The 13,449-nt window shown below is 50.5% G+C and overlaps 7 protein-coding genes across 7 annotated transcripts; 2 read left to right on the top strand and 5 right to left on the bottom strand.

The window, feature by feature from the left end:
- Positions 1 to 11: 11 nt before the first annotated feature.
- On the top strand, positions 12 to 1,557 carry SEN54 (tRNA-splicing endonuclease subunit sen54; the record flags this gene model as incomplete). Its single annotated transcript, XM_036780619.1, has 6 exons — positions 12 to 127; positions 187 to 336; positions 386 to 665; positions 717 to 936; positions 985 to 1,153; positions 1,212 to 1,557. The coding sequence occupies 6 exons, from the start codon at positions 12 to 14 to the stop codon at positions 1,555 to 1,557; spliced, it is 1,281 nt and encodes a 426-aa protein (XP_036628002.1).
- Positions 1,558 to 1,611: 54 nt separating this feature from the next.
- Positions 1,612 to 2,869, bottom strand: PC9H_011133 (uncharacterized protein; the record flags this gene model as incomplete). Its single annotated transcript, XM_036780618.1, has 11 exons — positions 1,612 to 1,629; positions 1,689 to 1,715; positions 1,766 to 1,782; positions 1,839 to 1,977; positions 2,030 to 2,112; positions 2,172 to 2,223; positions 2,280 to 2,350; positions 2,407 to 2,455; positions 2,509 to 2,604; positions 2,664 to 2,746; positions 2,806 to 2,869. 11 exons carry the CDS (start codon positions 2,867 to 2,869, stop codon positions 1,612 to 1,614), a joined length of 699 nt encoding a protein of 232 aa, XP_036628001.1.
- A 764-nt stretch (positions 2,870 to 3,633) lies between these two features.
- Positions 3,634 to 4,850, bottom strand: PC9H_011132 (uncharacterized protein; the record flags this gene model as incomplete). The annotated part of the gene is made up of 8 exons (XM_036780617.1): positions 3,634 to 3,674; positions 3,724 to 3,796; positions 3,956 to 4,053; positions 4,113 to 4,178; positions 4,228 to 4,254; positions 4,306 to 4,419; positions 4,473 to 4,518; positions 4,575 to 4,850. 8 exons carry the CDS (start codon positions 4,848 to 4,850, stop codon positions 3,634 to 3,636), a joined length of 741 nt encoding a protein of 246 aa, XP_036628000.1.
- Positions 4,851 to 5,685: 835 nt separating this feature from the next.
- PC9H_011131 (uncharacterized protein) lies at positions 5,686 to 7,571 on the bottom strand (the record flags this gene model as incomplete). The annotated part of the gene is made up of 5 exons (XM_036780616.1): positions 5,686 to 5,861; positions 5,920 to 6,023; positions 6,096 to 6,779; positions 6,834 to 7,074; positions 7,127 to 7,571. 5 exons carry the CDS (start codon positions 7,569 to 7,571, stop codon positions 5,686 to 5,688), a joined length of 1,650 nt encoding a protein of 549 aa, XP_036627999.1.
- Positions 7,572 to 7,822: 251 nt separating this feature from the next.
- PC9H_011130 (uncharacterized protein) lies at positions 7,823 to 9,177 on the top strand (the record flags this gene model as incomplete). The annotated part of the gene is made up of 9 exons (XM_036780615.1): positions 7,823 to 7,943; positions 8,000 to 8,144; positions 8,197 to 8,309; positions 8,373 to 8,395; positions 8,452 to 8,532; positions 8,586 to 8,625; positions 8,683 to 8,866; positions 8,926 to 8,996; positions 9,059 to 9,177. The coding sequence occupies 9 exons, from the start codon at positions 7,823 to 7,825 to the stop codon at positions 9,175 to 9,177; spliced, it is 897 nt and encodes a 298-aa protein (XP_036627998.1).
- Positions 9,178 to 9,491: 314 nt separating this feature from the next.
- On the bottom strand, positions 9,492 to 10,149 carry PC9H_011129 (uncharacterized protein; the record flags this gene model as incomplete). Its single annotated transcript, XM_036780614.1, has 4 exons — positions 9,492 to 9,513; positions 9,569 to 9,704; positions 9,758 to 9,818; positions 9,874 to 10,149. The coding sequence occupies 4 exons, from the start codon at positions 10,147 to 10,149 to the stop codon at positions 9,492 to 9,494; spliced, it is 495 nt and encodes a 164-aa protein (XP_036627997.1).
- Positions 10,150 to 10,574: 425 nt separating this feature from the next.
- Positions 10,575 to 13,101, bottom strand: PC9H_011128 (uncharacterized protein; the record flags this gene model as incomplete). The annotated part of the gene is made up of 15 exons (XM_036780613.1): positions 10,575 to 10,618; positions 10,674 to 10,708; positions 10,763 to 10,848; positions 10,913 to 11,042; positions 11,116 to 11,342; positions 11,408 to 11,781; positions 11,835 to 11,922; positions 11,980 to 12,033; positions 12,086 to 12,190; positions 12,241 to 12,312; positions 12,359 to 12,376; positions 12,430 to 12,477; positions 12,528 to 12,614; positions 12,665 to 12,822; positions 12,876 to 13,101. 15 exons carry the CDS (start codon positions 13,099 to 13,101, stop codon positions 10,575 to 10,577), a joined length of 1,752 nt encoding a protein of 583 aa, XP_036627996.1.
- Positions 13,102 to 13,449: the final 348 nt, after the last annotated feature.

Genomic DNA, 13,449 nt, shown 5'->3' with positions numbered 1-13,449 from the left:
ATCGAGGAAACATGGACGACGCACTAGAGCTTCCGAACGCGCCTCCGAAACCCGTTCAAGGCGACGAACCTGACGAAAACTCTTCCGGGGATGAAGATTCTGGCGCTGATTGGACCAAACTTTCGTCGTGTGTACAATTTTTGCGGTTTTCGTACTCGAAGAATTTCCTGCGAGCTACGAATGCAGGTTGAATATCAACAGACCCATAATACCGAGGAGGGGTGAGAAGGAATTTGAGCCAGCACCCGGGGGAGGTTCCGGGCTGCAAATACATGTCCTTGATCGAGCTCGATCCGCTATGTTTGACGCGTTGAGGGCGACACGGAGCACTTCAAGGTGTGTTTCATTGGTCGGTTAACGATATATTACTAAAATCTCATGGAAGTAAGGCAATGAGTTACGCCGTGTGGTATCCCAGTATTGCCCGTGCCCACGTTACTTTGTCTCGGGGGATTCACTTCACCTCGATGGGGCATTCTGTTCCTCGGAAGGAAGAAAACGAAGAGAAGACCACGAAGAGACTTGAACTACTTCCGGAAGAAGCGATATATATGATCGAGCGTGGCGCCCTCTTTTGTACAAAGGCCGGAGGTGCCCCGATGTCTGCTCAACAGGCGTTCAGTGAAATGCTTGGTACTGAGGATATGACGCTTGAAAAATACCAAGTCAGTCAAAATTACTTCGTAGCCCGCAAATGAGTCTTAGTTGGAGGACAGGTCTACTCATACTTGAAGCGACTGGGTTATGTTGTCACTCGAGCGACCCCTCCAAGTCCATTTTACCCCGTTACGCCCCCTAGCAGCACCAGCAGCACACCGCTTCGCCATCAATCTCTATTTTCTCGGTTCACCTTCCATCTGACGAAGCTATTCTCGCGATTTAATTGGTGGCGTCCGTTGTGCATCAATCCTTGGCTTCGTCAGCACATGAGCTACGGTACCTCCGCTATCTGTCTCCCTGGCCTTGTCTAATCAAAAGCATCAGAATTTATTTACAAGTCCCTCCGATTCATACCCTCAGGCCATAATGCACCGCTTCACGTCAAGCATACATCAGCGTCCCCGTACAAAATCTTTTACCATCTCTACAAACCATCTACGCCGTTCAAGAAGACTTCCCCTCCTCCGCCCGATTTCTCCGTCGTCGTCGTCGAGTGAGTCCCTCATTTCACTCCATATTCTCAACTTGTGCAAATAGGGTTTGTTTGTTAGCGCACGTGTAACTCAGATGCCTACTCTACGTGAGCTGGACGACTTGTTTGGTGAGCTTCCGGAGCTCCCGCCACCGCTATCTCGACAACGGCACCCTCAGCAAGGGCCGCAACCTGCAAGGAATCAACTCCCTCCAGCGCCACCGACACCGACAACGTTATGGTCCTGGATATCATCTTGGGTGTTCAAGGAACCCGAAACGCCGAGTCCGTTACCCCGACGACCTAATCCTTTTGCTGCTCTCAAGGCTGGGAAGAGGATCGTTGTGATCGCTGCCGTAGATGCGGGCAACATCAGCTTCTTCCGGTTCGGGCAAGGTGGTTTCGAAGATTGGCCAATGATGTAACAGAATATGTGTATAATACATGTACACGTTGATAACTGTAACGATACAGGATCCTCATCCGCGCCATACAGCCTTGAATACGAAAAATCAAGATTACGACATGTTTGCAGTCGGACAGAGGTGATACTCACAGGTCCGGGTTGGGTGTAAGTTGCGGGCTATACAAGCGGGTCAGTTATACCCTATCGCTCGGAAGGAATGCACGTACGATTGGGTAGTAGATGTCTAGCACATAATTACTGGTAAGTCAATGGATGCTAGTAGAAGAGACGATGGCGTACTGAGCATAATGCCAGGCTCACGACCGGTGTAGACGCCTGGAATCGCAACCAAAGGGCCTGGGTTACCGCTACCACCACCAGTAACGTTGATCTGGCCACAAGAGATATAGAATTGGGCACCACCGAAGGTTGAGGCCGACTGTAGGTGACAATCGCATCCCATTCTGTTAACCTGGGGGGTGCGGACTTACGTGCAAGGCGATGTGTTCTACGCGAACGAGATACTGCCCACTAGGCAAAGAGCTTGGGAGTTGGAAGGTGAAACTTGAGATGTCTGAATTTGGTTATTCATGACTGTAAATCCTACGGGGAAACGATGTAAAAAAGACGTACTGTCTGCCGGCCAGGTGATGCTGGTTCCGCCGTTGGTGACAGGCCTGATTTCCTGTAAGTAGACTCAGCGCAGAGAAGGAGGGAAGATCCCAAAGGTAGTTCACGTACATATACTTTGAACCAGACACTGCCGGAACCGTCAAAGCTGGCGGCATTTCCAGGGGCCTTCGCCATGTAAACTAAGAAGAAGAATAAGCATGAGTTATCAGAAAGCAAATGATGAAGCACAACAAACCGTTGATAGGACCAGGGTGGAATATGGCTTGGTCTAAGGCCCAGCCAACCTAGGAAGTAAGATGCATTAGTCCGAATATACTTTTCTGAAAGTAAGCCGTACTGTAGAACCTGCGGCAGCAGTCACTGTTTGGGTAGCTGCGGCCGAGGCAAGACCTCCAGCATTGCAACGGAAGTCTAGCGAAGTGACATCCGTAATCTAGAAAAATCAGTTTAACATGCTTATAGTGTGAATGCAGTCGAGATGAAGAAACGAACCGGAGAGTTGTAGTTCGTGTTTTGACGAACGTACTGGTATGGAGCTGTCGTCGTCGAACCAACAATGAGTGCGTCGAAGCGGTCTAGTACCATCGTGAGTTAGAACTGCAAGACAAGTATGTATCATCAGTGACTGGCTTACAGTGAGCAGACACGCCAGCTGCGGAGAGCGCAACGACTGCAGCGAGTAATTCAGTGAGCTTCATAGTTGCTAAAGACTGGATTCGGCGCAACGAAGAAATATGAGCACCTCATTATATACCTCAAGAGAACGCGGGTGTGTCATGCGGCAAATCTGCTGAAAAGCTTAATATGTTGATCCTTCGACTTGAGCTCGAATGAGTAATTGAATATTCGAAGACGGATTTTCCGCTCAGACATGCGGGTTTGAGCTTCTTTCTGTAAACTTCGGGCCATCGAGTGTATGTCGTGACTTGATAATATCGGTCTTGAGTCTGGGCTCGTCAACAATCTGGAGATGATTGGGGTAAATCGGATGTTCTCCGGAATATAACTCAAGAAAATCTGCCCGTTATGTCTGAGAAGTGGGTCAGTAACACCGATGGTGTCATAGGCTACGCCGCGAATTACGCGCCATCGGGTCAAATCCGAGCGGGGGTAACTTTTGGATAAATAGATGAAGTCCTGGGGATGCCAGCCTCCCTCCTTTACGCCTGTTTTAGATCTAGGCAGGAATGAGATAGAATCAAGGAACCAGCACTAACCAAGCACCACTCACAAGGCTTCGCGCGTTACCGTCACGGTGTACAACTGTCAGTAAATGACTCCCATGAGCCTGGTTGCATGATCAAAGAATGTCCCGAACAGCACTTCAGCGCGAGACTCGAGGTACCGAGGGATGATAGAACTTCTCAGTGTTCAAATAACCATTTCTCCGTGGACATGTCTCAACGAAAATGGCATTTACATATGCTGCTGATTCTACCCCTTCAAAGTTCAGATACCCGGTTCAGTCGAACCAGACACCACCATCGACGGTGACAGTTTGCCCTGTTTTCAAAGCGTCAGTATTTGTCATGAAGCTTGGGCAGGAACGGACCAGAGATGTAGCTCGACTTTTCGGAGGCAAGGAAGGAGACCAGGTTTGCGACGTCGACAGGATCTCCAATGCGCTTTACAGAGGTTTGTGCTACGTACTGGGTTTGATGTGATATATCAGCAAGAGACAACTGCGAATATGGAAGGTGACGTACGGAGTCTGCGTTGGGCGCGGTCGTGTACTTAGCGGTCTGTTCCGCGAGTCCAAGAACTATGGATACGAGTCAATCGACCACACGTTGAATTCGTGAAAGTGCCTCACTCATCGGAGTAATGATGGCACCTGGCGCATAGGCATTGACTGTGATCCCATGGCTCCCGAATTCAGCCGCTACATGGCTTCAGCGTTCGAAAATGAACATACACAGAAGGTGAGATATTACGACGCACCAGCTGACTGTGTTAGAACTCTGATGGCAGCCTTCGTTGCACCATAAGTTGACATCATTGGGAATCCTGGAAAATATTAGGTCAATGGAATGGCATGACCTCAAGCTTGACATGCCTTTCTTCCCCGCATTGGAAGAAGCACCTGTGCAGATCAAAAGTGAGAATAAATCTCGAGAACTTGGTTGCGACATGCCAATGATCCTTCCGCCTCGCTTCTGGTCAATCATGACTTTTGCGGCCGCTTTGTAGCAAATCACTGTGCCTTTGAAATTGATCGAGAACATTTTGTCGATCTCCTCAACGGAAGCTAACGGGGGTATCAACAAAACCGGGCAGAGCGCACCTAATCCCCCGGCTTACTTTCCAGAATAGGCGACATCCAGCAGACTCCTGCGTTTGCAACCATCTTTATACTGAGGTGAGTGAATGTCGAGGGGCAGCAGATATACATAATGCACGTACGACATCAAGCCCTCCAAGTTTAGCCACTGTCTCTCCTACAAGGGTGGTCACATCTTTCTCAGATGAGACATCTGCTGCAATCGCCAAGGCAGGAATGTCGGGGTGGGATGTCTTGATTTCGTCACAGACAGCGTCCAGCAGCGATTGTTTTGCCGCGATATCACTGACGACAACGGCTAGACCATCTGCTGCAAGGCGAATGGCGATTGCCTTTCCAATACCCTGGGCAGCGCCCGTGATGATTGCAACTCGTCGTGGAGTGTTCTCTGAAGACATCTGGGAGGAGGGTACTATATTATGTAGTAGAAGGTCTACCACACCGGCTTTTATAGCGAGTCGCAAAGACACGACCTCTAGATTGGCTGGGGGCACGCGCACCGGCGTCCTTTACGTTAGTCAGGGAGTCTGACTGGATGCTCCAGGAAAGGACCATATTGGGCCAATCTCAAGGTTGGCTAAATAGTTGCGGAACTATTCAACATCGAGGGCAAGTTGAGGAAACATCATCTGGGCTAGGGTCATGTATTCATGTCGTTTAAGGGCACCTCCAGTAAGGAGTCCCGGCATGGGGCCATTGCCGATCTTGCTATAAGATAAAGCATCAGGCATACCTTGCGCCGGCGAAGCTTGAGTGTGCTGTGTGGCGTGCATGATTGGATAGAATGGAAAACATCGTCTGTCATCTGGAAAAATATGTAATATCTGTCCATTCTTCCACCATCTTCAAGAAGTGACGCAATGGGGCTACTGGTACTTGGTATGTCCAAAGATCATGTGAACAAAGATGGGAGGATCGGGAAAGAATTCGAACTGACCTTCAAGACGATAACTCGACGCCTAACACAATTGTTCTACTACTTCAACGTAATTTGCGTGTTTTGTACTGGGGTTTACGATCGAAGGGATATTCCACATTCAAACGTACCGGTACACATGGCACGTACCCTGGTGGAAAACGCGGACGCGCATTGAGCGAAACAAGTCCTATGTTGGTGCTGTATTCAAATGGAAGGCTCCTCCGAGCTGAGCTGACTCGATGTTCTTGAGCCCGAATATGGATCCAAGCAAGGTGTAATTCATTGGGGGTTCGACTTTTTCACCTGTGGAAGAGCTACACGCCTTTGTACCAAATCCTTCTTGTCCACCTCCTTCGCCGCGTGACCGTAAACGAGGCAGGAGCCTCAGTTAGCCTTTGCGCGTCTTTCGACGGCGAGGTAGCTATGGGTGGTTGATAAACGGGATGTGCTGTGGGCTCCGACCACACATCATTCGTATATGTCCAGCCATCTAGTAAAATCAGTTTCGCAGTCAGTACCTTTGACGAATTGATCAAGAGTGATCCCACCATCATCAACCAAACCCCCAACCCACTTTCCCACCACGTCCTTCCTCCAATCCTCCGTCTCTACAAACGCCCACCCAGAAGCGAGTGAGAACGTCAAATTGCTACTATACACATTAGCGAATCAGCACCATACTATCGCCGCAACAGCGACAATACGACGGTTTTGTATCACGCACCTAACAAAGCCTTCTTCGCCAACACCACCGTTCCAGCCATCTCTCCCTCTCGTCCACCCACGTCTCTCGGTGTCACGCAGGTTGGCTTTACTCCAACGCTGCTCACCGGTTCCACCAGTGAGGCTATCATCCGAGTACGCGTAAGAACCCTCGTCTGCTTTCCACCGTTCATTCTCGAATAACTCGACCTCTGTGATCGGGGCGTTCCAGACGTCGTCCTGTAATCTATCGTTGTCGATGAATCGCGTGATGGATGTGCGGATGTGGCGTATGGTGTGTCCAATGCGAGGCGAATCAGAGCTGTGATCAGGAAGATAAGGTCTGATTGACCGCAGGTGTGGAGAAAGACGGATGCGGCGGAGCGTAGTTCTCAAGGACGCTTCGAAAGCATCAACGCACCATACTGTGAAATCGACCAAACCACGCGTGACTAGGGGAACGTAGGGGAGGACGGAGGGATGGAGGAGAAGCACGGGTGCGATGCCGGCGACAAGGGAAATCAGTCGCAAGGGGATATAATGGGAAGTTACGACGAAGGCCAGTAGTGGCAGTGTTAGCACGGTCACTACAAATATGTAGAACGAGATGGTAGGAGCTTGCACTCTTGTTGAAGTGGGCGATTGCGGTGTGGGAAGGAGTGTCAGATGCGATAGAATGGGGACAAGAGCATCATGCACATCGGCTCTGTGTAATGTCTGTTACATCTCAACTAAGAGGCATGGCTGAAAGCGAACGTACCCAAATCCCATGAGGTTTTGAATGCCTTGGATATTTGCCAGCCATTCTTTACTCCCCTCAGCTACGGGCGTGGTAAAAGGGGGTGTGGGCTCTGTCTGAGGAGGCTTCGGCGGAGGCGGCGTCAATAGCGAAGAATGTGACCGTTGTTTTCGAGTAGGAGAGGGCGATGAAGGGGAGTTCACGAGCATTACGCCAATCACGATGGTATGAGGAAGGAGCAAAACTAAGCGCGGGTATATACCTACCATCATAGATCCGTCAGCTAAGGCTCAGTATCGACCAGGAAGACATACAGAGAAATGCATACGCTGCCATCCAAGTAACTGTGTACTTCCACCCTTTCCTCCACATCACGATTTCCTCCACCCGGTCTTGGAGCCAGAATACGGCCCCTACGCGCGCCACAAAGCGCCTGAAATTGACGGTAGTTATTGGGATCGAGAGAGGGTCTTTCTTCGACATAAGTTTCGATACACTCGTCGGCGCGGGGGGGAGGGAAAGGCCATTCCCACTGGAGAGTAGGGTGGTCGAAAGGAGAATCTGTGGGAGCACTGCGTACGTCGTTGGTAATGTAGGGCTCGTTGCCGCCGTCGGCGAGCTCAGAAGAGGTAATGGCTCGGAACCATGCTCTGCTGGTAGATTTGTCTTGAGCTCGGGTTCTGGATCAATCGATTTCTTGTCCGAAGATCGCAGCCGCGTCGCGCACGGCGGTATTGAAACGTACTCGAGGGTCGCCATGGTCGTCCTCCGCAGAACGAACGGAGATGAGTCGCGAACGCCTCAGTCACAGTGGACGGGGACGGAGACCGAGGTGCACGTGATACTGTTGATGGCATCAGGGGCCAGGCCCTAGCCTCAGGGGCAAGGCAACGGCAGCCTGCAGGGCACCGCGCGGGGTATTGGTGAGAAACGTCGCGTAGATTGTCCGAAAAAATGCATCAATAATCTCACCACAGCTCACCACCCACAGCCACATCTTGCTCTTGATCATGGCAGACGACTGGACACTTCTCCTTCCCCGAGCTTCAGACTTTCTTTGGTCACCTTACGGCTACATCCCAACCGAATATGTTTGCATCATATTCATCGTGCTCTTCGGGATCTCAACTTGTACGAAATCATTCAGTCTCCATACGGAGTAGTGCGATGCTGACTGTCTGATACAGTTGCTCATACGGTAGAAGCTGTCCTTCTGCGTACGTGGTGGCTACTACCTACCGCTTGCCTTGCTGGGGCGTTGGAAGTCCTCGGATGGGCCGGTCGACTGTGGTCGAGTGACAATATTACCGGCGTCCAACCGTTTCAAATCCAGTAAGCAAGTGTCCTCTAGGGGAACATCGAGTTTACAGACCCCATCGTCAAGAATTACTGCGACAATCCTTGCGCCCACACCGCTCGTTGCAGCCAACTTCATCATCTTGGGCAGGATCATCGCGAGACTTGGGCCGACCTACAGCCGTCTCAGCCCCAAATGGTGTAAGTCCCTTCAACCGTGATACCGAGGTTGTGCCTCATTGATACCGCGTTGGCTACCTTCAGACACGATCGTCTTCCTGTCTTGCGTAAGTGAAGTACATAACGGTTCAGCGAGTCTTGGTATCCATCCGCCGTTCAATAGGATATCATTGCGTTGATCGTACAAGGTATCGGTGGCGGAATGGCATCATCGGCGGCGGGTAGTGGTCGAGATCCTTCATTGGTAAGTTACCTATCCTCTCGGTGTATCCGAATCGCGGTCTGATTCCGACGCAGGGTGGAAGAGTCATGTTGGGTGGTATCGCCTTCCAATTAGGTGAGCATCCCTATCATCGATGATAACGATAGACCCTTTCGAGGCTGATGTGAATAGTGGCTATTGCCGTCTACGCTGTTTGCGCTCTGGAGTTCTACTTGAGATACCTGTGGGATCGCCCATTGCACTCCGTGCCTAAACCGATACATGGCGACCAGGACGCCACTAGAGGCCCATTTACCAACCGCCTGAAGTTCATGAGCGTTGGTCTGGCTTTCAGCACATTATGCGTGTTTATCCGGTGCGTCGCCGTCGAATGCTAGCAACCTCGGGGCCAAATGTCTGATAAATAACATGTAGATCAATATATCGGACGATCGAGCTTGCGGATGGTTGGGGAGGCCGTATAATCACAACTGAGGTGTACTTTAGTATGTGTCTGCACTCTCCTGACCTCCCTTTAGACACATGCTCACCACGCGTAAAACATTAGACGTCCTCGACGGGGCTATGATTGTACTTGCGATGTATACCCTCAACGTAGCCAATCCCGGCTTCTTGCTATCAGAAGCCAAGCTTGAAGACGCGCCCAGTGTGAAAGAAGAGAAATGACCAGGGAGCTCTTCGTGGCCATAATCCCCACCGTAGAATTATTCAGTGTTAGTGTCGATTTTTTGTAGACCGTGATGTTGTCTGTTTCGCTCTTTTTGTCAGTACTGATTGTATCAAATCACCCACCTTCATTCACAAGTATCGCAGTTTCCAAGTCTGGTTCAAGTATCGCGGGCCGCAGGCTGCCAACATAGTTAAACGCCAAAGCATCAGTTGCTCATAGTACTCCTACATACTTACATGTTATGTGCAAGGCGCGAACTGCCCGCGGAGTCGTTCTTTTTTTAACCACTCTAAACTATATGTGATCATGATCACTGAGGAGGCAGTTGGAAGCTATGTAGATACGTGTTAGCGAGTATAAAAGATCAATAAAACAGAAAAAGCTCACCCTGGCGGGGGTCCGCTAAATCCTGCTGGGGGGCCAGGGGGGAACGACATGCCTGGAGGGAAACCTGGAGGCATAAACCCGGGTGGCGGGCCAGGCATACCAGGGGGCGCAAACGGCATGGGGGGACGCGCTAAGGCTGGAGGAACCATGGTTAGTCCCATGGCCTTGGAATTGGCGAATGAAAAATACCTGGAGGCATCATCCCCATTCCACGTCCCGCAGGCATACCTCTACCAGGTCCCATGGGCAGCTATTCGTGCACTTTCAGCAAGTAAGTTCAGTAGAAACAGAGACACGGCACATACAGCGTTCTTCTTGTCCTCATCCACGACAGGCGGCGGTCCCTCAACGGACAAACTGACAACAGTCTCTCCCCGCAAGATAACCAACCCCAACGCACGCTTCATCTCTTGCTCCGGAGCCGTCTCCTCTCCAGCTTTCTTCTTCGGCCTCACGCGTCGGAACTCCTCGCAATCGGCCAAGACGAGGTTCATGTGTCTGTCGAATGCTAGCATTTGGCCTGTTAGGGCGCGCCCATCGTTGATCGTAACTCTCAATCTCCAGTTTACGAGACCGAGCATTCTTCCTCCTTTGGACTTGGGAGGAGGCTGTTCATTCGTCCGATCTGTCAGATATACATCGGCGTAAACGTCAAGCTGAGACCTACCATATTGGCTAAGGAACTGGATAGAACTTGGTGGGATTTTGAGAAGTTGAGAACGAGGAATATTATAAGCGCCGAAGCGTCCTTCCGAAATTAGGTGCTCTAAAATACATGCTTCACCAGCCCCCAACGGTATTGCAACTGACAAGAATCCGATCCGACGACAAACTAATAAACAAGCATGTACAGATAAAAGGTCTATAGCGTTAACTAGGTATCCGTGTATCCCATGCAGGAGTGAGTGCTAAAGTCCACGCATTGATGTCTCGATCACCCAGGAGGGTTTATCTGGGCGAAAGCAAAAACAGTGTGTGATGGAGGGGCGATTGAGGATAATGTAGTTTAGATGTAGCACGAGAATCGAGGCGATTGTTGATTCCAGCCCACTAAGAAGAAAAGGCGTAAATCGAGGGTGAAAAGGTCCTATGGATTGGTACTTACCACAGTGCCAGCAGTCTAGCAAATGCTCGGGATCGCTAGACGGTGAATCAATTAGATCGATCGAAGGCAACGGCGGAACAAAGACACACTATTTCTTCTTGATACGTAGGAGCTCCTTGAAATTATGTCCCCAAAACGCAGATTCATGGTTCGACTCGTGGACATCAGCTTCGTTCTGCACAAATGATACTCGAAATCAGCGCCCGAGAAGTCACCATGGGAAGACGGCAAGAACTCACCACATATGATGCATCAGGTGTAATCCTTCGGAGATGATCCATGGCAGTGCTAGCACGTTGGTATTGAGCCTTCTTTTCAAATGTTGTGGCATTCCAGTTCCATGGCGAGACGGTCGTAATGTGGTATATACTACACAGCCCGACAGTCGATCAGAATGAATGGGAAAAGATCGAAGCAGAAAGTAGCGGAGTAATCGACGTACCTCTCTCTCCACATTGGCGTGACGCTGGTGATCGCATTGTTGGCCTTGATCTTCTTCGCCTCACCTCTACGTGAGAACCTGTGTGGTGGAGATATCAAGATTATAAGGCTTTGAGTTTCTGCGTTTGCTGCCGTCAACGCATTGATGAGCTGTTGCTGCTTGTGGGCAGTGGCAAAATTGTCTTGGTTGACCAACCGTGAAGTCAAGGCAAGACTTTGTCCAACAGCCTGGAAGCAAGGTCCAACACACCGTACATCAGCCACATGGGGATTCCAACTAAGGGGATACTCACGGCGACGAATCCGTTTGCGAAGAAGTTGAAGAACTGACCCCAACTAGGGAATTCGGTGGCTACGATACGTGCCGAGGTCATGTTGTTTTCTGATTTGACTCGATTCGCAAAGTCAATCAACGGCTTCATCGATTCGGCGGCCTTTGCTTGCGAAATCAGTGGATTCACATAGATAGCGGTGAACCCGTTGGCAAGCCCACCCCATCCCTCGTCAGCCCAACGGATTGAGTTAGCGACTATAATGGAGAACAACTCTTGGGTGATATTCGAACCAGGAGTAGGCCTCGGGAATGACACAACCACAGCTTGGAGTGTGACTTGGGGAGATGCCAAGATAGTAGCCTCCGTAACAACACCAAAGGTGCCACCCCCACCTGCACAAGTATATTTAGTATGGGCTGAGGGCTCGTGACCGATCATATCATACCACCACGGAGAGCGAAGAAGAGGTCTTCGTTCTGACATGCGTTGACGGTTCTGAACTTGCCATCTGGGGTCACTATCTTGAACTCGAGCTGTAGCATTATCATCAATCCGTTGGCTAAGCCAATATTAATACCAGACCAACGTACAACCCGATCGACACCCAATCCCATAGAGTTAGAGAGCGCGCCATGTCCTCCCCCCTGAGCTAGGTGAGCCCAAGCTGAAGGCAAATGAAGGAGGCGCTGAACATACCTGAAGCCACCCACCGGCGACGCCAACATTTTTGTCGCTGCCGCCGACAACCGTGATGTTATGGGCTTCAGCGAAGGCATATGCTTCTCCCCACATCACTCCTGCCTAATTGATGGTTAATAAGGGTCTGAGAGTGTTGCCAGACTGGTTCTTACGCCGACCGTCACACCTGGACTCGACCTTTGCTTACTGCAACCACTTGGAACAAAGTTGGGGTTGAAGGTTATCTGTGATCATGAGCAATCGAAGAACTCAGGCCGCAGTTGGACATACATTTCTAAGGTTATGTGTCTGAAAGGGAATTAGAACTATGCACATATGCATACAAACATGAATACACGTACCCAGAGGGCCAAAGATCGAGGAGCGCTACTGCGACCTTTATAGTCGTGCTGCATAACCTAAGTAATGGTCTAGCTTTGACGACCGACGATAAACTTACACCCGTGTTTTTTACCACTAAAGGTACAGCAGTCCTTCTGGAGAATGCGAACGCGGCAGAGATATCTTGTGGTAAGCGCACATCGATCTAGAAAGCCTTCAGGATATCGGCGCATATATGCAACCGGCAGACTTTACATAGTAGTTACTTATGCTTCCTTGGCTGCATTTGTTTGGTGGCGATGTTGGAAGTGCCGAGTTCGGGTCTGTAAAGTCGAGCAGGCACTGTTCGGCTGTGGTCTGGCACGTCTCCCACTGTGTGTTGATATATGCGCCAAATGTATTTGATCTCGAGGCTGAAATATGATATTCAGCATCTACGAGGGGCAGAAAGGACCGCAGCACACACTTTCATCCAAATATGCCCTTCTCGCGACGAGACAAGCCTCCGACGTAGAGTCGTCGAAACACTGTTGAGCGAACGGGACTCCAGCATACAAGCGACCATCCACCTTCCTCCGTAGGTGCTCCCAAGCCTCAGGCGACGTCGAGGAGAGGGGATCACGCTGAGCTGGCGACTTCGCGAGCGCGCTAAGAACGCTGACCGATGCTACGGTGAGGAGCGCGAGAGACATGGTGGTTAGTGGTGAAGATGCGATCGTTAGTTTCGCTTTAAATACCTTAGTAGCCCCGGTCATGTCACTCTTTTCGGGTGAATTCAAAACTCGAGTGTAAGGCACCGTCGACTTCGGCAATAATCTCGAAAGCTGTGATGTTCGGAAAGATGCTCCATATGGCCACCCACTCCGGAGGAACACACCGGAGGAAAGTATCCGTCGATGCTTTCGTGCGAGCTCGCGGGCTCTTCTAGCGCGTAGTTGATGTGGGCAAGGCCTCCTTGATGGAGACTGAGACTTGACGGTGAGGTTGATTCTTGGAATCTAAAGTCATGTGATCGTAGGGACCCAACGGTCCACAAAGCG

This window comes from Pleurotus ostreatus, assembly GCF_014466165.1.
Source record: "Pleurotus ostreatus strain PC9 chromosome Unknown scaffold_8, whole genome shotgun sequence".
NCBI classification, from domain to species: domain Eukaryota; kingdom Fungi; phylum Basidiomycota; class Agaricomycetes; order Agaricales; family Pleurotaceae; genus Pleurotus; species Pleurotus ostreatus.
The sequence above is the reverse complement of the archived record's forward strand: the minus strand, read 5'-3'. Positions and strand labels throughout refer to the sequence as shown.